This window comes from Carlito syrichta, unplaced genomic scaffold (assembly GCF_000164805.1).
Source record: "Carlito syrichta isolate Samal-C Ts95f unplaced genomic scaffold, Tarsius_syrichta-2.0.1 Scaffold303242, whole genome shotgun sequence".
Classification (NCBI taxonomy): domain Eukaryota; kingdom Metazoa; phylum Chordata; class Mammalia; order Primates; family Tarsiidae; genus Carlito; species Carlito syrichta.
In genome coordinates this window covers 95,183-116,525 of record NW_007247338.1, presented here as the reverse complement: position 1 = coordinate 116,525, position 21,343 = coordinate 95,183, and the positions used below count along the sequence as shown (strand labels likewise).

At 38.3% G+C, this 21,343-nt stretch overlaps 1 protein-coding gene across 2 annotated transcripts in view; it reads left to right on the top strand.

Moving 5' to 3' along the window:
- Positions 1-21,026, top strand: part of STAMBPL1 (STAM binding protein like 1) — a 33,816-nt gene extending 12,790 nt beyond the window's left edge. For both annotated transcript variants that reach the window (XM_021712411.1, XM_008058183.1), the window contains 8 exons: positions 2,244-2,319; positions 4,179-4,274; positions 6,944-7,301; positions 8,887-9,011; positions 12,285-12,422; positions 17,733-17,845; positions 19,567-19,666; positions 20,697-21,026. In XM_021712411.1, coding sequence (XP_021568086.1) covers positions 2,244-2,319; positions 4,179-4,274; positions 6,944-7,301; positions 8,887-9,011; positions 12,285-12,422; positions 17,733-17,845; positions 19,567-19,666; positions 20,697-20,753 — 1,063 coding nt within the window. In that variant the 3' untranslated portion in view covers positions 20,754-21,026. The remainder of the gene's footprint in view (positions 1-2,243; positions 2,320-4,178; positions 4,275-6,943; positions 7,302-8,886; positions 9,012-12,284; positions 12,423-17,732; positions 17,846-19,566; positions 19,667-20,696) is intronic.
- The last annotated feature ends 317 nt before the right edge of the window (positions 21,027-21,343 follow it).

Genomic DNA, 21,343 nt, shown 5'->3' with positions numbered 1-21,343 from the left:
AATTGGAGTCTCACTCTGTCACCCAGGCTGGAGTGCAGTGGCACACTCACAGCCACCCCATTGTCGACCTGCTGGGCTCCCGTGATCCTTCTGCCTCCCTTTCCAAGTAGCCGGAACTACAGGCGCATGCTACCATGCCCAGGTAAAATTTTAATTTATTGTAGAGACAGGGTCTCATCAAGTTGCCGGGCTGGTCTCGAACCTGCGAGCTCAAGTAATCCACTCACCTTGTCCTCCCAAAGTGCTGGTATTACAGGCTGAGCCACCGAACCTGGCCTACTGGTTTATTTTTATTATTTAGTTTTATTTTTAACTTAAAAATAAAAATGGTATATACTCGTGGTGTGCAATATTATGTTTTGATATATGTATGGATACATTGCTGAATGACCAAATCAAACTAATTAACATGTCCACTACTATCAATATTTTTGTTTTGTAGTGAGAACATTTAAACTCATTTTGAAGTAATAGTACATTATTATTAACTATCATCACCATGTTGTTCACTGATTCTTTTAAACGTATTCCTCCTCTCTTACTGAAATTTCCTATTCCTTGACCAGCAACATCGCCTACCCACTATCCCTACCCCCTCAGCCCCTGGTAACCACCATTCTAATTTCTGCTTCTATGAATTGGACATTTTTCGATTCCTTCCACATATAAGTGAGGTCATGCAGCATTGTTTCTATATGCCTGACTTACTTCACTTATAATTTTACTAGTTTAATTGGAGACTTACCCTGAGAACATTTAAGAAATCAAAAAGACAAAATATTTAAAAAACTGCATTCTAGGATTCTACCAAAGACAAAACTAAAAGCAGTTTACATAGTATACGAATTGAAATCTGCATTTTATTTAAGTTACTTAATTTGGAAATTTAGAGAATGGTCCACAGCCTTCACCCCATCTGGGAAAAAGTACTTGATTTTAGAAAGTCAAACAATAAATATGAAACTGGAGGTTATCCCCCACCATTGATAGTCAGCATCTTCTACAAATCTTTGTTTCTGAACTGTAAGTTACCAGTTGATGATATTTTGTTTTCAACTCCTGCTCTGGTTTTACACCTGCCCCTATGGAATCCTAAGTGTGGTGAAGGAGAAAGGCCATTAGATACATCCTTTGAATCACTGCATAATCAGGATACTGGAATTCTCTTGTGCCATTAGTGGTGGGATAATTCGTAATTCACTTATTTTCCCTGGGCCTTAATTGATCATCTACAAATGAAAGGCTTATGAAGGAAAATATCTGCGGTCCCTTCAGCTCTAAACATCTGTGATTTTATTCTATTCATAAAGCCTTTGGTAGCTAACAATCTTTATGTAGCCTCTTTAAACCTTAATTTTCTCATTTGAGTAATGGGAGTTAAGCCACCATTCCTGTCTACCCTATAGCCTTGTCATCAGGTAAAATGAAATGATGAATATATGTGTGTGATGTGTAAACAACAGAATTAGTAAAGTATAAGAGTTAACATTTTAATACCCTGTACAGCCTACTATGATCTATTAAGGAAGGGCATTTGTGTGTTTTTCAAATATTTATTGAGCATTTATCATCTGAATAAAATAGAGAATTCCCTGCTTTTGTGGAAACAGGTATCTTCATGTTACGCGGAAGCAATGCACCTGGTTTGTTGTAGGGATTTCCCTTCACTTCTGCTGTCTCTTGTTCCTCAAAAAGGTGGTGAAAAATAATTAACTCCTAATTAGCACCTCTAATTCATAGGAATTATAGGGATTATTATCATTTCACTTAGTCATGAATTTTCAGTTTAGAATTTTTCTTATATACACGATGTCACTTCTGATTCATCAGTGGTTGTTTGAGAGTTTTTCAAGGGTGAGAAGGGACTTACATCATTCTTCCTAAACTCTTTTTATGTTTTTAATTGTCTTCTCTGTTGCTAACAGTGCACATAAGTAAGTTGGTGCTCTAGTGGGGTTCAGGACCCAGTATCTGAGAAAGACCAAAGTGACTTGGTCTATTTAGAGTGCCCTGACCTTAACCTTGTTAGCTTCAGTGCTTGATTTGTTGCACTTAAATACTGTTAATGCCCAAATAATACCCAATGTCAATCTTTAGTGAAAAGGCAGATGAAAAGACTATTGGTTAAATAACAAGTTATTAAATATTTCACTTTTCAAAAAAATGCTCATTATCATATTAGAAACCATTTTTTGGTTTTTGCTGTTCTTGAACCCTAAGAACATGTTTTCTCTTTTTTCCAGCTTGTTTGTAGAAAAGCTTCCTAGTCATCGAGATTACCAGAAATGTGCAGCACCTGAAAAGCAGGACATTATTAAGGTATTGTGGGGATGATTCTCCACTGTGGGATCAAATGTTCCATAATTATCCATTATTGATTCACCACCTCCCTTTCCTCTTTTTTCTCTTCCTCTTGAGAGTTTGAGCACAAGAAATTCATTCCATTAGTCACAATGTTTCGATGTCTACTTAGACATTAAATGATCATTACTGAGCCAGTGTGGGGTGTCTAACTGATGCTGGAGAAAAAGAAACAAAGAAAAAGTCATTTTATGGGTGTGAAGAAGGTGTTTTTAAATAATTTCTTCCAGATATTGAGAGAATGGTTATATGTTTCTCTGAACTTACTTGAGACAGTCATTTAACTGGTTTTGATTATTCTATATAACCCTGAACCCAGTAACTATTTGAAAATCAGTGTTGATTATTAAGGCAGTCACAAAGATGTAACTATTTACCTCTTATATTACTGGGCTTACAAATAATAAAGTGTTGTAGGGGGGGTAAAATACTATCAAGGAAATAAAATTGTTGCGGTTCATCAGCTTGCTGTATCTATAATTTCAAATATCTCTAGCTGAGAGCATATCTTTTTAAATAAACATTTAAAATGTTTCCCATTTATTTGTCTTAGTTTGTGTTTTTCTCATATGAAGGAAGATAAAGCAATGTATACAAAGCCAATCACAGCATGAAATTTTAAATAACTTTTGAAAAATATTTCACCATATAATGAAATGAAGACTCCTCTACCCAGCCTTTCAAGCCTGTGGTTGCCTGGAAGTGGAACCCAATTTTGACAAATGATCATCTTCATATTTTTAGTTTCTAAACTTCCTTACCTGAAGTACCATTCATTACCTTGTCTTTATGTAGCATTTTTGCTCAATTCTCTTATTTATTCAACCTCAGAGGGTTCTGTATGGAAACCAAAACTCCGTCTGCCAAGGTGACTCTTATACTATAATTTAGGATTGTTCTTATTTTTATTTATAGGAGGAAAATTTTCCAAAAGTATAGACATTTCCCTTGTTTGTTCTTGGTGAATAAATTGATAGATGAATGAATAAACAAATGGAAGACAATAGACTGGGAGAACAGAATTTTTCGTGGAAGATCCTGGTTAAAGTCAGAAAACTTGGGTCCTAGTCCTAACTGGGCCACTAGCTAGTTGTTTGGTACTAGACAAACTTTTCAATCTCTCTAGGCCTTTGTTTCCCCATCTTTAAAAAGGAAAGTGGTAGTTGGACTGTGTCAGATTTCTCAGATTTTTCTGCCATTAAGAATCCCTGGGTAAATTGTTTGAGATCCAGATTCCCAGACCCTTTCTCTGGAGATATTAATCCAGTAATCTTAGAATTAGGTCTGGAGATCTGTATTTTTGTGGAAAATTTTTTTTATAGCCTGGCATGTCTAGGAATCCCTACTTACCTTTTTTTAACTCTTATGCTACGTGATTTATGTGCTGTGGAATGTGCAATTAATTACTTTAAAAATGAGATACCTGCTAAACTAAATGCATGTCTTTGAAAAATAGAGATGAGATCTTGCTATGTTGCTCAGGCTGATCTCAAACTCCTAGGCTCCAATAATCCTCCTACTTCAGCCTCCCAAAGCGCTGGGATTATAGGCATGAGGCACCACGCCCAACCCCAAATGCATATCTAACCAGTGGAGTCAATAAAGCCCTTACAAAAGAGGTAGTATTTTTTCCTTCTGTGCTGGAAAGTTATATTTTGGACTCCTAAAAAAAAGAGAGATTTATTTTACTGCCATCGTTTTTGGTTACTCATGACTTGATTTCTAATACACATACCAGCTGTTTATCTTTCTCAGCTGATGATCTGAAAGAGTATATTAAAATCCCACTAATCGATATGTATATATATTTTTGAAAGAAACTGAAGGAGATTGCATTCCCAAGGACAGATGAATTGAAAAAGGACCTTTTAAAGAAATATAACGTAGAATACCAAGAATATTTGCAAAGCAAAGTAAGTCCAATTGGTACATTTATTTCATGACTGTTTTCTGTGCAAATATTTTTTGACATTTCATTTCTATGTGATGAGTTTTTCAAATGTCATGTGCATTTAAATTAAAAATTAAAGATGCAGTGATGTGAAACCAATAAAAGTTTTATGTTGATGTCCAGGTTAAGCACTTGCACCAAAGATGTGGTATTTGTTTCCCTAAAACATCTAACAAAGCAGTGCATTTTAAAATAGATTTCCTACTGATTTAAGTAGAACTTTTTGACCAACTCTTGTCAGTGTAACCTTGAGCCAGATGGCCGCACTCTGCCAGATGAACAGACAGTAGGAGGTCGGGAGAACAGTGTATAGCTACTTATGTAGGCCTTGAAAATGTGAATTTGATTCTTAAATATTAGTATTACATTGTAATAGTGTAACAGCTAACCATATGAGTGAAATGTAATCGTATCACCAAAAGATGGTGGCATCTGGATTGTTAATAGTGAACATGGTAATGATATCTGGTAGATGTAAAACTATTGGACATGGTAATGATGTCTGGGAAATGTAAAACTATTGGAAAAAGAAATTGACCAGTCAGTTTATGGGAGATTCAAGTTCAACACATGAATTCTTAATTTTTATAGCATTAGTATACATTTTGCCTTGTTTGTTTGTTTGATTTTCTCTGGAGGTTGCCACATTGACTGACTCTCACTTCAGTTCAACCTCATCAGCTCTGAAAACAACAACTGAGTTTCTTGACTGTGGTCATAGCTGGAATGATTGTTTGAGTGAGGTGTTTTAACTAAGTGGTAAAGGGGATGTCGAATTTTGACGTTTCCCTCAAGTGTGGATAGTAATAATTTAATGTGAAATCAGGAAGGGAAAAATGATCTTGGAGGCTAAAACAGGGCAACAGTAAGGGAGAGAAAAGCCCAGTTCACGTCTCCCTTCCACACTCAGCAACGAGTATGACCTTATGATCTTTTCCTTCAGTATCTCCCTGGGAGAAAGAATCTCGACAGCTGTTCCTGTTCTGGAACAATTTAACAACCACTTCACAATCCATGCAGAAATCTCTGTAGGGGTAGGGTGGTGGCACTGAGCCTAGGAGAGATGAACAGACGTGCTTGTAAGCCCCTTGCTATGGGCAACACCAGTGTCACTTGGAAGCTTGTTAGAAATGCAGAATCTTGCTGGTCGAGGTGGCTCATGCCTGTAATTCCATCACTTTGGGAGGCGGAGACGAGAGGATTGCCTGAGCTCAGGGGTTCAAGACCAGCCTGAGCAACATGGTGAGACCTCGTTTCTACAATAAATCGAAAAATAAATTATCCGGGTGTGGTGGCTGAAGTGAAAGGATCACCTGAGCCCAGCAGGTCGAGGCTGTGGTGGCGGTGATCGTGCCACTGCACTCCGGCCTGGGTGAGAGTAAGACTCCAACTCAAAGGAAAAAAAAAAGGAAATGCAGATTCTCAAGCCCCACTCCAGACCTGCTGAATCAGGATTTGCAATTGCAACAAGACCTGGGGTAACTCATGGAAGTGCTGCTGTAAACTGTGTCCCCCCACCTTATAATAACTCCCCAAATTTAGTTTTCATCTAGATTATTTGAGGAGCCTATTAGAATTTCACATTCTCAGACCTAATAATACCTGGGTATTTTATGGAGACTGGGAAGCTTGGGACTCCTCATTTTTAAAAGATTCCTGGTTAGTTCTGATGAAGATGGTTGGGACGTATTTTGAGAGTCACTTTTCTAGTGATTCCCCCTTCTTCAGGAAGGTCAGCAGAGCATAAGTTCTAGAGACCAATGCAGAAGGTTCTAGAGCAGTACAGTCCAACAGAACTGCCTGTGATGATAGAAATGTTGTTGGGCCGGGCGCGGTGGCTCCAGTCTGTAATCCCAGCACTTTGGGAGGCCCAGGTAAGGGGATTGCCTGAGCCCATGGGTTTGAGAACAGCCTGAGCAACATGGTAAGACCTCATCTCTACAATATACCAAAAATTAGCTGGGTATGGTAGTGCATGCCTGTAGTTCTGGCTACTTAGAAGGCTGAGGCAGAAGGATCACCTAAACCCAGCAAGTTGACACTGGGGTGGCCATGAGTGTGCCACTGCACTCCAGCCTGGGCAATGGAGTGAGATTCCAGCTCAAAAAAAAAAAAAAAGGAAAAGAAAGAAATGTTGTTTGGCGTTCTCCAGTAGCCACGAAGCCACTTGTGGCTATTGGACACTTCAGTGTGACCAGTGTATCTGAGGAACAAGATTTCTAATTGCATTTCATTTTTATTAATTTAAGTTTAAATAACCACATGTGGTTGGTGGCTACTACATTGGAAATACAGCCTAGGGGTGAGATATTTTGTTCCACATGGTGTGATCAGTCTGGGTGAGCAGACAAGCCTGACTTTTATTTTCCAATATTTAAAAGTACAAGGGAGTGGAGGGAATCTGATTGTCATGGCCTGTCTCTGGTAAAATGTGAGTGGATTCAGAACTGCTGTCTTAATCATATCAAGGGGCTTTTGCCGTGGTGCTGTGTATTTCCCTGAGTGTCCCTTTGGGCGTATGCAGTGTCTGACTTTTTCTCTGTCTGCTAGAAGATTGAAAGTGTCTAACCCCTGTTCGATATTTTTGTGTTAGAATCTAACCTTTTCTTCTGACGACTACATTTTTTTAAGAACAAATATAAAGCCGAAATTCTCAAAAAACTGGAGCATCAGAGACTGATAGAAGCAGAAAGGAAGCGGATTGCCCAGATGCGCCAGCAGCAGCTGGAGTCAGAGCAGTTTCTGTTTTTCGAAGATCAACTCAAGAAGCAAGAATTAGCCCGAGGCCAGATGCGAAGTCAGGAGACCTCAGCGCTGTCGGAGCAGATTGATGGGAGTGCTTTGTCCTGCTTTTCCACACACCAGAACAATTCTTTGCTGAATGTATTTGCAGATCAACCTAATAAAAGCGATGCAACCAATTACGCTAGCCACTCTCCTCCAGTAAACAGAGCCTTAACGCCAGCTGCCACTCTAAGTGCTGTTCAGGGTAAGTGAAACGCCCTACAAGACACCGAGGCTCCTCTTAGGGAACCATGTTTATGTTGCATCTGTGAGGGCTCTCTTCACTTCCTTCTCCAGTATGGTGGAACCCCTGCATTATATGGTGAGAGTCACAGAATTAACTGTTCAGTACTCTCTGAAGTACTACGTATCGTATATTAAAAAAATACATAATATATACAAACATATATATCTTATATACATATGCATATATAAATACATTCACAAACACACTGGGGTGCCAAAAATATGTATACACATTTTCAGCGATGTTATCTATGTATTGCTTTTAGTTCGCCGTAATCAGAAGTGTCTGACCGCTGATGGTAACCACTTTGAGTACCTCTTGTAATTGCAGAAGTCAAGCATGACTTGTACTCATCTTTTTTATTGGTATATATTGAGTATTACAAGTCTAATATAGTTTTTTCATTTCTTAAAAGCTGTATACATTTTTGGCACCCTCTGTAGACACACACACACACACACACACACACACACACACACACACACACACACATACACACACTCACACTTTATATAACCTTAAAATCAGGAAATATGATTTGCCCCCTGATAGAGATGAGGCTCTATAATAAATGGGAATGTATTTTGTCATTGAACAGAGACTTTAAATGAGAAGAATTCCAAGTATTTTTTTTCTTCCATGTAGTTTAAGAGTCACATCTTAAAGGCAACCACTTATACTAGAAAGGATAGATGTTGAGAAAATTGTTTATCCAGATTTTTGCTCAGCAGTAAAATGTTTATGCTCAGTACATTTATCATTATCTCCAGACTGAGAGAAACTCACACATGTAAAAGGTTGCCCTCTGTATGGATCATGTGTTTCTGCGATAATTAGTGCTGCCTGGTGTGGCTAGATAAGTGCTGGCAAGCTTCCAGAATCAAATAGATAATTCTTCCTGGCAGACAATGTCACATACAATTTGTGTGCCCACTTATTTTAAATGAGTTATGATAGGCAACCATTGTATGTTATTTTGCTGCTAATTATTTCCAGAAATGTTATGCTTTTACTTACTGATCACCAACTTTCATAAAAATATAAGTAATATGGGTAAACACAATAAAGAATATTTCTTCTATGTTTTGGAAAACATGAGGTGCATTCTATGCAGCCTATGCATTTAACAGTATGTTTGCTTTATGCCAAATTAACTTTACATAGATTAATTGTATATAACATGCATGTAAATAGTTGATCCAGGACCCAAATGTGTAAAAGTGCCTGCGCCTCCCCGCTTTTATATTTATAATTATACGAGTATATCTATTTATATTTATGTATGTAAATCTATAACATTTGTATATGTTTAGGTATGTATGTATATTTATTTATATAGATAATTTATATATAAATGTAATTTTACTTTTCTTTTAGTTAATGCTTACTTTTAAGAGTTTTTAAATGAAATATGGACAGTAGAGTACCTGATAATTTAAATTTTGAAACTTATATTTAATGCAATTGTTTGCCAAAAACAATTTTGAAAGATGGGATATAAGATTTGTTTTTTAGTCTGCTCTCCTGTTTTTTTGTTTCTTAGATTTAATAGTTGAAGGACTGCGATGTGTAGTTCTATCAAAAGATCTTTGCCACAAATTTCTGCAACTGGCAGAGTCAAACACAGTGAGAGGAATAGAAACGTGTGGAATACTCTGTGGAAAACTGGTATGGTCTTTTTGCATGTCTCTCTGGACCGGATACTTTGATTAGTACTAGATTTCTTGTGATAAGCAGAACAGAACAAAAGCATGCTAAGAGTTATAAATATTATAAAATTAATTTTACATAGATTAATTTCAAAAAACTACTGTTATTTTTAATAGAATGAGCCTTCTAGAAAGTATATTATAAAATGTTGGAGATACTATAAAAGCTTGCCTTAAAGAATCAATCAAACCATCAATTAAATCTTTGATTAGAAAAATGGTATAGACTATAGGTCTTCAAATTCCCAAATCCTAGCCAGGCTCAGTGACTCACACCTGTAATTCCAGCAATTTGGGAGGTTGAGGCAAGAAAATTGCCTGAGCTCATGGGTTCAAGACCAGCCTGGGCAACATGGCAAGACCTCATTTCTACCATAAATCAAAAAAATTAGCTGGGCATGGTGGTGCATGCTTGTAGTTCCAGCTACTTGGAAGGCTGAAGTGGAAGGATCGCCTGAGCCCAGCAGGTCGAGGTGGTGATGACCATGAGTGTGCCACTGCATTCAGCCTGGGTGACAGAGTGAGATGCCTACTAAACAACAACAACAACAACAAAAACCCGACAAATTACCCAATCCATCTAGTTTGCTAAATCAAATTTCCATTACAATTGTTAGCTTCACCTAATTCATATCAGTAACTTTGCATGTGGCAGTATCCTCTTGCCATCCTTTTTCAGATACGTGTAGAGTAAAACTAGGTTTATATTATTGTTTTCTTTAGTTTAAGGAGGCAGTAATTAAAGTCTGTAAGCATGGGTCATATTTAATTATGGAAGATGTTATCAGAAGTATATGATTAAAGACTGTCAAAATGGAAGGAGATGACGGAGAGAAGATGCATTCAATTTTCTTTTTGCAGCAAAGATGAATAATGTTTCTTTGGACATGTCCTTTTGTAGTCTGTTTGGGGTACCAGTTTATATTTTTAGGTCCAGGCACATTTTCAATCCTTGACATTTAGTTTAGGAACTTCTGTTTAACTGAATAATAAGTTTTATTCATTCACATTCTCCTGCTGTATCTCCTCCCCGTCAGCATTTCTGGAGGCCATTGGTAACAAGCAGAGGAGATGACCATTCATTTGTGGCCATCTCCATTGCCCTTCGGAGGACAGTGTGTTATTGATGCTTCCTCCCCACACCCTATGTTGTATTTAGTTTGGCTTATTCACTCGTTCATTCATTCATTTATTATTCATTCACTTCTTCATCAGACAAACATTTGCTGAGTACCTATACGTGCCATGCCCTGTGCTAGGTATTGGCATTCAGTAGCCTGCAATAACCACAATCCCCACTGCATGATGCTTACTTACATGATGCTGTAAAGACCCAGACAGATGACTACTTCCAAGTGGGGCTGAATGCTGTGTATGCCAGTGCAGGGTATCATGGGAATGTACACATGGGAAACCTGACCTCATTCTGGGAGATAGAAAAGGACTTCCCTGAGAAGTCAGGTTTGAACTAGGTCTGAGCATACTTAAACCAGGGGGTGGGATTATGGGGGCAGGATTTTCTGTTGTGTATTGAATGTGTATTGAATGCAATATATTATTATTTAGTTAAACAGAAGTTCCTAAGGTTCACAGTCTTAGCAAAGGAATAGTATGCAGTTTACAGGAAGGCCCTGAGGCTAGAGAGAGTCTGGTGCTGTGGAGGAATAGGAAGGCCTACCCAGCCTGGAAGAAGAGGACTTTTCAGAGCACAAAGATCACGCTTCACAACCGTCTTCCTTTCAACTCTTATCTTTCACCCAAGGGGGTAATTTGTTTTTCTTTGCAAAGGAGAACGTATTCTTCGCAAATCCCAAACATTCTCTTTATTATGGAAGATCCTAGTGAGTCCTCCCAATGACAGAAGAAAGTCTTAAATCTTGAAGTGACATTAAATTTAATTAGTAAAATAAAAACAAACCAGCAACTCAACCATCCTAAGAAATGCCCTTCTGGTAACACAAAATTATCTAAACTAGTGTCTTTCTCTTCAAATAAACTTGCCCTTTCTTTGTTCTGATTTTTTCCCTTTTATATATAATAGATTAAGACATTATTTATTTATTATTTTTTTGAGTTGGAGTCTCACTCCGTCACCCAGGCTGAAGTGCAGTGGCATGCTCACGGCCACCGCAGCCTCAGCCTGCTGGGCTCAGGCATTCCTTCTACCTCAGCCTTCCAAATAGCTGGAACTACAGGTGTGCGCTACCACACCTGGCTAATTTTTTATTTATTGTGGAGACAAGGTCTCGCCAAGTTGCGCGGACTGGTCTCAAACCCTCAGGCTCAAGCAGTCCTCTCACCTCGGCCTCCCAAAGTGCTGGGATTATAGGCTTGAACCACTGCACCTGGCCAAGACATTATTTATTAACTAAACTTCCATGAACCAGCCTGGACCGCTAATTCCTACTTATGATATGCTTTCTGTTGTGCAAATGGGTTTCAAGCTCTCAACAACTGGCTTTCAAACTTTTGGATAGTAAAGAGAGCTCACATATACCCTTCACCCCACTTTCTTTACTATTGACATCTTATATAATCTTAGTATACTTGTCAAAACATAAATGTTAACATCAGTACAGTACTATTAACTAACCTCCAGACATTATTCATATTTCCTTTGTTTTTCCTCAAATGTCCTTTTCTGGTTCTGGGATCCCATCTAGGACACCACATTACATACAGTTGCCTGTCAGCATCTCAGACTTTCCTTATCTTTGGTAACCTTGACAGTTTTGAGGAGTACTGGCTGGGAGTTTTGTAAAATGATCTCCATTTTGATGTTTGTTCATGAGTAAACTTGGGTTATGAGTAGAAACTGATTTTTTTAAACTTTTCTTTTTAGTTCTAATTAAAATTTTTAAATTGATACTTGATTTAATGACCAGACAACTTTTAAACATGTTTGGAACAACTTGGTTATGTGATTCTACCTTTTCACTGTAAATTTTATGAAATATAATTGCAGAGCAATGATTTCTGATGTAAATTTAGCATTCGAATTCAGATGCTCCATAAGCGAAAAATACATACCGAATTTCAAAGAATACAAAAAGAAGGGACTTTGCTTTTTAACTGTGATATGGTGTGTGTCCAAGTACAGGAATGATCATGCCAGAGATAGGGGTACTCTCTAGTGTTGTAGGTATAGTGTAGCAAAACACTGTACTTCCTGTTCAGGTTTTTTTTTCCCCTTCTGGATGCTTGTTATTCTTTTTTGCTAATTGTTTTTTAGACGCATAATGAATTTACTATTACCCATGTAATCGTGCCAAAGCAGTCTGCAGGGCCAGACTATTGTGACGTGGAGAATGTAGAAGAATTATTCAGTGTTCAGGATCAACACGATCTCCTGACTCTGGGATGGATCCATGTACGTTTGGGTTTCAGTTTACTTTTGTATGGTGTCCTGTTTCCTCCTAAAACAATTAATTTAAATGCAGTAGCTTCTTACTTTTAATTTTTCAAGTGTAATAAAGGTGACATCATTTAAGCAGTGAATCTCAAACAAAGAGGAAAAAGTAGCAGAAATTTTTTTTAAAGGTCAGTATATGAAAGCATCTTTTTATATGTTAGACTGTGTCTAAATCTGTCAAATCTGGAACTAGAGAGGGATATCAAAAGAGAGAGAGAAAGAGAGTAACATTTGATAATTAGGTAACATGTTTGATGATTTTATAGTCAAAGGAAGGCCTAACCAGATTGTTAACTGATTTTAACTAGACAGTTGTTAATGTTCTCTTTCCTTTGCTATGGGCGAAAACTAGATTGTTTTAAGAAAATTTCTGAAAAATGTTTCTTTTAAACAGATGCTTGTATATATCAAAGAGGGTCCATACACTCTCCCACACCCTTCCTATACACCAAGGGTGTCAGCACCACTGTATACACAATCATGGAGTAGGGCAAGGTGCTAGAGCCTAAAAAAAAAAAAAAAAAAAAACTGGATTGCAACATCCACTAGGCCATCATAGGAGCAGGAAAGGATTTACAGATAAAGTAGACATGAGCTTAGCTCTGCTAAGAATCCACTTTAGGAACATTGGCAAGTTATTTAAAGCAATCTGAACATCAGTTTCATCATCCACAACATGAGGATTATAATAATTGACTTTCTATGAACTTGCGTGTTAAATGAAATAATGTCAGTGAATTTCTTAGCACATTCTTTTCCAGGACCTCAGAACCTTTTAACTGTTATCATTGGTAATGACATGCTACTCTTTCTATCCATAGTTTAATCTATCTGGGGGTCATTTTTTTTTCCCACTCAGTCTCACACAGCAGAGCCTAGAGTAACATCTTAACCTGTTCTTGCTGCTATAATAAAATACCTGAGACTGGATAATTTATAAAGAACAGAAAATGATTTCTTACAGTTCTGTAGGTTGGAGAGTCCAAGATCAAGTCACCAGCACTGGTGTCTGATGAGGGGTGCTCTCTGTTTCCAAGGTGACACCTTGCTGCAGTGTTTTCTTGTGATGAACACAGAAAGGCAAGAGCACTGCTAACCTTGAGCCCTTTCACAAGTGTACTAATACCATTCATGACGATGGAGCCCTCATGACTTAACACATAAAGGCCATGCCTCTTAATAGTGTTGTACTGGGGATTAAGTTGCAACCTGACTATTGGTGGGAATGCCATCATTCAAACTATAGCAGGTCAGGACAAGTGACCCCCTGGGATGGATGTTGACCAGAAGATTTTCAGGATTTAATGTGGGGATTGCTGAGAACCCCTGAAGAATAAGTGATCATTTTATATTTTACTTGCCATATTTTATTTTATTTTTTGAGTCAGAGTCTCACTCTGTTACCCAGGCTGGAGTGCAATGGCACAATCACAGCTTACCGCAGCCTTGACCTTTTGGGCTCAGGTGATCCTTCTGCCTCAGCCTCTTGTGTAGCTGGGACTACAGGTCTGCACCACTGCTCAGCTAGTTTGTTTAGTTTTTGTAGTGACGAGGTCTGGCTATGTTGCCCAGGCTGGTCTCGAACTCCTAGGTTCAAGTAATCCGCCCGCCTCAGCTTCACAAAGTACTGAGATTACAGGCATGAGCTAACGTGCCTGACACTTTATTTGCTTTATAAAGAAGCACTGGGTAGAGGCTCTCTCCCTCTCTCTCTCTCTCTCTCATTTGCCAAGCATTTGGTGTTATATAATTGAGGAAGGTACAGGAGACTTCAGTCCCAGCTCCACCTGTAAACTGCTGTGTGCTTTCAGTCAGGACTCCTACCCAGCCTCCTTGTTTCCAGGTTTCTTCACTGACTAAGTGAGGCTAATGAAGGCCTTCTCTCCTTACTGAATGTGTATGAGCAGGAAACAAGATACCAGGTGTGAAGGCTATTTGAAAAATATAAACTGCCTCTCAGATGTACAGCATTATTTATAATGAACAATGTGCAAAACTTTGCATTTGTCTGTTTACTTAACAGTGAGTAATATGCATTACTGTTGGCTTGGAAATTGCTATATTTTAAAGGCGTTATTTAGCTTAATGTGATTTCTGTAACAAGAATGCATTTTTAAAGCAAAACAAATTGTAGCAAAGAAATTGTAACATTAAGAATGACAGTTGGCAGATGTTCTTCTTTGAAAAACTTGCCCATGGCAGGTCTTTCTGCCATGAAGCTTCCTTTTTCTCTTCTTTCTCTAATAAACTTTGTCTGAAAACCTTAAAAAAAAAAAAAGAATGACAATTTATTAAATTATACACACACAAGTCAATGTTCGTTTATCTTACTAAGCATTTCCCAAATTAGAAACACAATTTTTTTCTTTATGACTTTCTGTGTATTTAATGCTTGTAATTATGAAATTACGTCGTTAAAATAATACATTTGGCATAATTCTAGGATGGTTAGTTCAATTTATTTCACCATGTCAAGTTGTTGTGGTTTGATGATGATACAAAAATGTTACATTTCCAAACCTCAGTGATTGTAATGACTTTTTTTGTGCTGGTTTTTATTGAGCATAATCATAGCCACAAATTCTAGAGCTGATTTTTTCCCCTACATATAAATAGCTAGTCATAGAGAAGAAGATCTGAATGGAAACCAGACAGACCTGGATTTGAATTTAGTCTTTTTGGCTCAGCCTAGCTGTATGAGCATCAGCAAGTTGATTACTGCCCTGCTGACCTGTTTTCTCATTAGTAAAATAAGGATAATAATAGCACTTGTCTTCTTGTTGTGAGGATTCAGTAATATAACTCATGGCGATTTGTTAGTTTATTTAGCTGCAATAGATGGCATCTGCTGTTATCGTTATCATCATTGTCATTTCCATAGAGTGAGGGAATGGAAGCGGAGTTCTCCCATGAGAAGGCTGCCCTCTTTGAAATAAACGTGATTACTCTTGGCAGATATAAAGGACTCCAAAAGTCATGTGATGTGCATTCAGTCTGGAAATTAATTGACAGGCAGAGTGGTTTATCTGGAACCTGCTTGCTGCCTCCACAGCACCAGAGTTCCTTTGAACACTTCTTACCATTCTCATGCAGACACTGAAGACTCTATTTTACTGTTTTACTAAGAGAAGGTATTCTCTATCGAAGAGCGGGCTGTCAGACACTCCCACTCATACCCCCTGCCAAAATGTGCATTTGTTAGGATAATTTTCATTCCTCTGTTGATGTAAGTCTTTTTAGACCAAAAGTTGTATCTTTCTTGCAGAACATGTGTCTTTCTATTTAAAAAACTAGCTAATTTTACTTACATTTTATGAAATACAACAGAAAAAAAGTTTTAAAATTTTGCATTTCCTCAGTAGAACAGAGTTTTGTGTTAAGGAATTTAGCTAATTACTATGGCCTATGCTCTTTAGTTAACAATGACAACATTAAAATAACACCAATAAGCCGAGGCAACATAGTGAGACCTAGTCTCTACAAAGAATAAAAAATTTAGCTGGGCTTGGTGATGCACACCTGTATTCACAGCTACTCAGGAGACTGAGGAGGGAGGGATTGCTTGAGTCTAGGAGTTCAAGGCTGCAGTGACCCATGACCATGCCACCACATTCAGCCTGGGTGACAGAGTGAGTCCACAACCCAATAGTAATAGTAATAGTAATAATAGTGAAAACAACAGCAATAACAACAGCTAATAACTTTGATTCCTTTCTATGTGCTAAGCACTCTTATAAGACTTTTACACAAACTGTCCCATTTAATCTTCATAAAAATCCTATGAAGAAAATGGTTCTTATCTCTATTTCACAAATGATAAAATGAGCAAGAGGAAGTTAAGTAACCTCAGTGTCATACAGCCAATGAGTAATGGAGGTCACTCCCTGACAATGTGTGCCCCGATCTTTATTTCATGACTAAAATGATCACATTCCTTTTTCAAGGAGAATTAGGCTTTAATATACATTTTAAATCACTATGTATGCATGCATCATTCATATTCCAATATGAACCTCTGATTTGTTTTGTATAAACACAAAGTTGTATGTAGCCAGAAACTCGGAAGATTTCTTTTAATGTAGAATCTTCTCTTCTTTCTCATCACATGAGTTTTTAGCTGCTGTTTGTGCAGAGGAGTCCCAGATGCCTCCAACAATATGGCGACTCCTGTTCTCCCATTTACCAGGGTGGACCCCCAAAAAACCAGAATTATCTTTTAGAGGGTGGGCCCCTTGAAGTGTAGGCTTCCCTCGTTAGTTAAGTGTTCTAGGAACCACTGGCATCAGTGTATCAGCTAGTGTTGTTGTGAGAGACTGGGTTGTAGAAGAAATGTACCTAGTTGTGGCCAACAGGTGACTGACTCTTTCACCATGATAGTGTATCTGCCCATATTGTGCTGAATGCTTAGCAGCTTTTGTCCAAAAACACCATGACCTCCAGGCCACACCCTCCCTATTCACCCAACCCAGCCCTGAGCAACTGTTTTTTTGCTTCTTCGGATGAAAAAAGTCGTCAGAGGGAAACGTTTTGCTAAGGTGGAAGAGATGAAACAAAAAAACAGCAGAAGCACTAAAAGGCATAAAAATCGACAAGTTCAAAAACTGTTTTGAGCAGTGGAAAAAGTGTCTCGGTAGGTGTATCGCATCAAATGGAGAGTACTTTGGAAGTAACTGAAGTTTAAATATGTAAGAATAAATACACAATTTTTTATAAATAAATTCCGGGTTTTTTTGGGTCCCCCTTGTATAGGAAATGACAATTCACAAAAAGATTCACAGCAACACGTGATATATTTAGTGAAAACTGTTTTTTAAAGTTTATGGTTTTGTCTGTAAATTATCTCTGGTTCAGGGTTTCCAAGCACAGCTCTGCTCTTTACCCCTGTAGACTACAGGCAGGTCACATGACATCCCCAAGTTTCCTTGTCTCTAAAACTGAGATACTGAAACAAGCATTTCATAGATGAGTTGTGGTAATTATATGAGTCTCTATTTAATGCTTCTGGCAAATGATTGTCCAGCTCTTTCACTCCCAACCAGAAGAAAGTGCACTTACACACCTGGGAGCCTTTTCTCTAAGTCATACTATTCCAAAGAAGCAAATAATAGGAGCTCAGGAAGGGAGAAGTACTTTGTTGGCAAAACCTTTTTTTAAAACCTTATTTGATTAAGGATGGTAAAAAAGAGAGAAGTAAATAAATAGAATTTCCTCTTAGAGTGGTCTAAGACCCAGCTTCCCTGCTAAGGCTGTCTTCTTTTCTTCTTACAGACACATCCCACCCAAACAGCATTCTTATCCAGTGTGGATCTTCATACTCACTGCTCTTACCAGCTTATGTTGCCTGAGGCAATTGCCATCGTTTGTTCACCAAAGCATAAAGAGTGAGTGCAAAGACTGAGGGGAGCCCAAATAGAGGTTGGTCTGGAGCTGCTAGGTTCATGTGTTTCCAGGCACCAGGATAGGCAAGCCCATGACTCTCTTGGGAACAAATGACAGATGGCAGTGGCTTCCATAGACCTCTGCAGTCTTTTGCTTTTTATGTCCTTTCAGTGGTAAAATGAGTGGTTTTCTTTCCTCAGATAGTGTTACCTTGAAGTGGATCACATTTAAGAAGGATGTTATCCCAGTCTGCCTTTAGAGATTTTAGTGATACTGTATTATGTTCTGTCATAAGAAATGTTCCAGCCTTAGCTTAATTATCTATAACACCTTACCAGCTTTGGGAGACAATGATTATTGTAGAGTAAGTACAAGCATAGGAATCAGACAAACTTATATTGGAATCTCAGCTCCAACATCAAGTAGATTGTTGAGCATGAAACCTGACCACTGTGGACCTCAGCTTTGTCACCCCAAATATCTGTCCATCACGGATTGATGTGAAGATGAAATTAGATTAATAGTCCATCCAAAGTGTGGGAGAGTTCAGGGAAATTCACCTCAAAATATGGCTCACTGGTATAATAAGCATTTTGAGTTAAAAACTCTTAAGAATGAACAGGCCTCGGAAGAGACTTTTCCTGTCTTCATAAAGGTGTCATGCACCCACCCAGGAGAACAATGGCTTTTCCTTCTCTTCCCTGTTATCTCATTGCCTATCACAGGAAAGGAGAAGAAGGGTGTAGTCAGACCAGGCCTAACCATTTCACAACGTAATGCCTGTCTCTGGGTTCACTCAACGTCCTAGGAGAGCACACGTCCTTTTTTGTTCCCCACATGAGTACATTCTCCCAATCATGTGTTGTCCCTCAACAGAATTCTTCTATTTCCCCATTCCATAACCTGTTTTACCAGAATCCAAGCCCCCATTTTTTCTGCAACATCAGAATGGTATTTAAGTGTCTGTAACTCATTGGGAAGTTGGGTCCTGTGTATATGCATTAAATAAAGTTGGTATGCCTTTTCTCCTATTTTCCAATCCGCCTTGTGCCAGTGATTTTTGCAGTGAACTTTATGGGGCCAATGACCATGCCTGGCACCACTGCAGGCACTCAATACATATTGCTGATTGCTATTGCTATAAACGGTATTAACATTATTAGAAGAGTGAGAAATATCTGCCACTTGTGATTTCCTTCCATGGGACCTCGACTTTTCTCTGAGATCTCACAACAGTTCAGCTGTTGTGTCTCCATTAAGGTGCTACAGGCTCTTTTTTTTTTTGAGTTGAAGTCTCACTCCGTTGCCCAGGCTAGAGTGCAGTGGCATGCTCATGGCCACCCCAGCGTCAACCTGCTGGACTCAGGCGATCCTTCCGCCTCAGCCTTCTGAGTAGAGATGAAGCCTCGCCAAGTTGCCCAGGCTGGTCTTGAACCCGTGGGCTCAGGCAATGCTCTCACTTCGGCCTCCCAAAGTCCTGGGATTACAGGCTTGAGCCACTGTGCCCAGCCACTACAGGCTCTTAAAGGTAGCACTGCCTTTTCCTGGTTTCCCTCCTCTAGTCATTGAAAGATTGGCTGAAAAAAAAAAATCACTGGAACTTCTAATATGTGGTTTCTTCATTCTATTTGAGGAATATGTGTGCTTGTGCCATTCAAATGAAACATCTGGAAAGCCCAAACAACCCTTAATATCTATACCTTTTTTTCACCCTGAAATGCAGCACTGGCATCTTCAGGCTCACCAATGCTGGCATGATTGAGGTTTCTGCTTGTAAAAAAAAGGACTTTCATCCACACACCAATGAGCCCAGGCTGTTCAGTGTGAGTATATCACATTACTTATTTGTGCAGATTATTTATTTTTCACTGCCCCTGCCACCTTCTTTTTAAGGAAAGAAATAGTACCCATCTAATATGAGATAAAATACTATACTGCTTAGTTTGCAGGAAAGAAATAATGAGATAAAATACTATACTGCTTAGTTCATCTCGGAACATCAATCAACCTTTGTACCTTTTTCTGATTTCTTATTAATATTATTATTATTAATTTTCTGAATTGAGGGTCTCACTCTGTTGCCCAGGCATGATCACAGCTCACTATGGCCTGACCTCCTGGGCTTAGGGGATTTTCCCACCTCAGCCTCCAAAGTAGTTGGGGCTATAGGTGTGTGCCACCACACCCAACTAATTTTTTTATTTTTTGTAGAGATGAGGTCTCGTTATGTTGCCTGGGCTGGTCTCGAACTCTTGAGCTCAAGCAACCCTTTTGCCTCAGCCTCCCAAAGTGCTGAGATTATAGGGATGAGCCACCATGCCTGGCTCTTTTTAATATTATTTTATTTACAAGGAAATGTTAATATCTCCATAACAGGGTTGATGATGTACAAAGTTACCTTGTACTTGTATTTGTGTGATAAAGTATTCTTCAGAGTCCAAATAAGTAAACAATTATTAGAAAAATTTATTAAATATCACATGAGTTCTTTCTGCTTGATATGACCAAATTCATGTTTCCATAACAATTCAATGAAAACTTCTTAATTAGCTTTGTGTGGTTCAAAAGAAACGTTATTTGATTACATCTTTTTTTCTTCTAACTTTGCTTGGAGGTTCTGTGGTTGTAACATCAGAGAAACTTTACTTTGAAGTTAGAATTTATTTAAAATGAAAGTTACTTGGCAACCTCTAAATATTTTCTTATTAAAAATGAATAAATGTGGTTATATTTGTTCTGATTGGAAATAGTTTTAAAATTAGAAACAATTTTAAATGAGAAAATCTATACGCCCTCCCTAAAGAAAATCATATGTTAAACATTGTGATGTAAAACCAATTTTTTCTTTCCTAGATATGCGAACATGTGTTGGTAAAAGACATGAAAATAATTGTTTTGGATCTGAGGTGATATGTTCCAAATCCAAGCACCATCAACATCAGACACCTGCCCATGGACATGTGGCCGCCGGATTTTCTTAAGATGTTTCCAGAAAAGACTGATATTTTATATTTATACATTTTAGATCAGAAAGTTTGATATTTATTGCTCTTGCACATTTTGAAGTTTTCTTTTTTGGGTTGCTCCGTGTCATGAGAGGTTACATGGTGTTAAATTATGCCTATTAATATACCCAAATACTATGACCAGATAATAAATTGTGCTGCAACAACAGGTCTGGTACTTATAGAAATCTCTGCATGCATTCTAAACCTTTAGATGTTTTTCTGTATTATTTTTACTCAACATAAAATGTAATCACATGCAAGAAATTTTGAGTACTTATAGTCTCCAAGGCACACCATCTGTTTCTGCAGCTTTTCTCTGGGGTAGAAGGTGAGCAGCTGCCATGTGTAGGAAATATGGCTGCCGTTGGTAGAGCTCATTCTTTGTTTTCAGTGTCTTGAAATCCCCCACTTGGTGAGACATGTCTGCAGTGAATCATAGCGTGGGCTACCAGAACAACAGGCTTCTACTTGGGGATCAGATGTAGAAGGCCT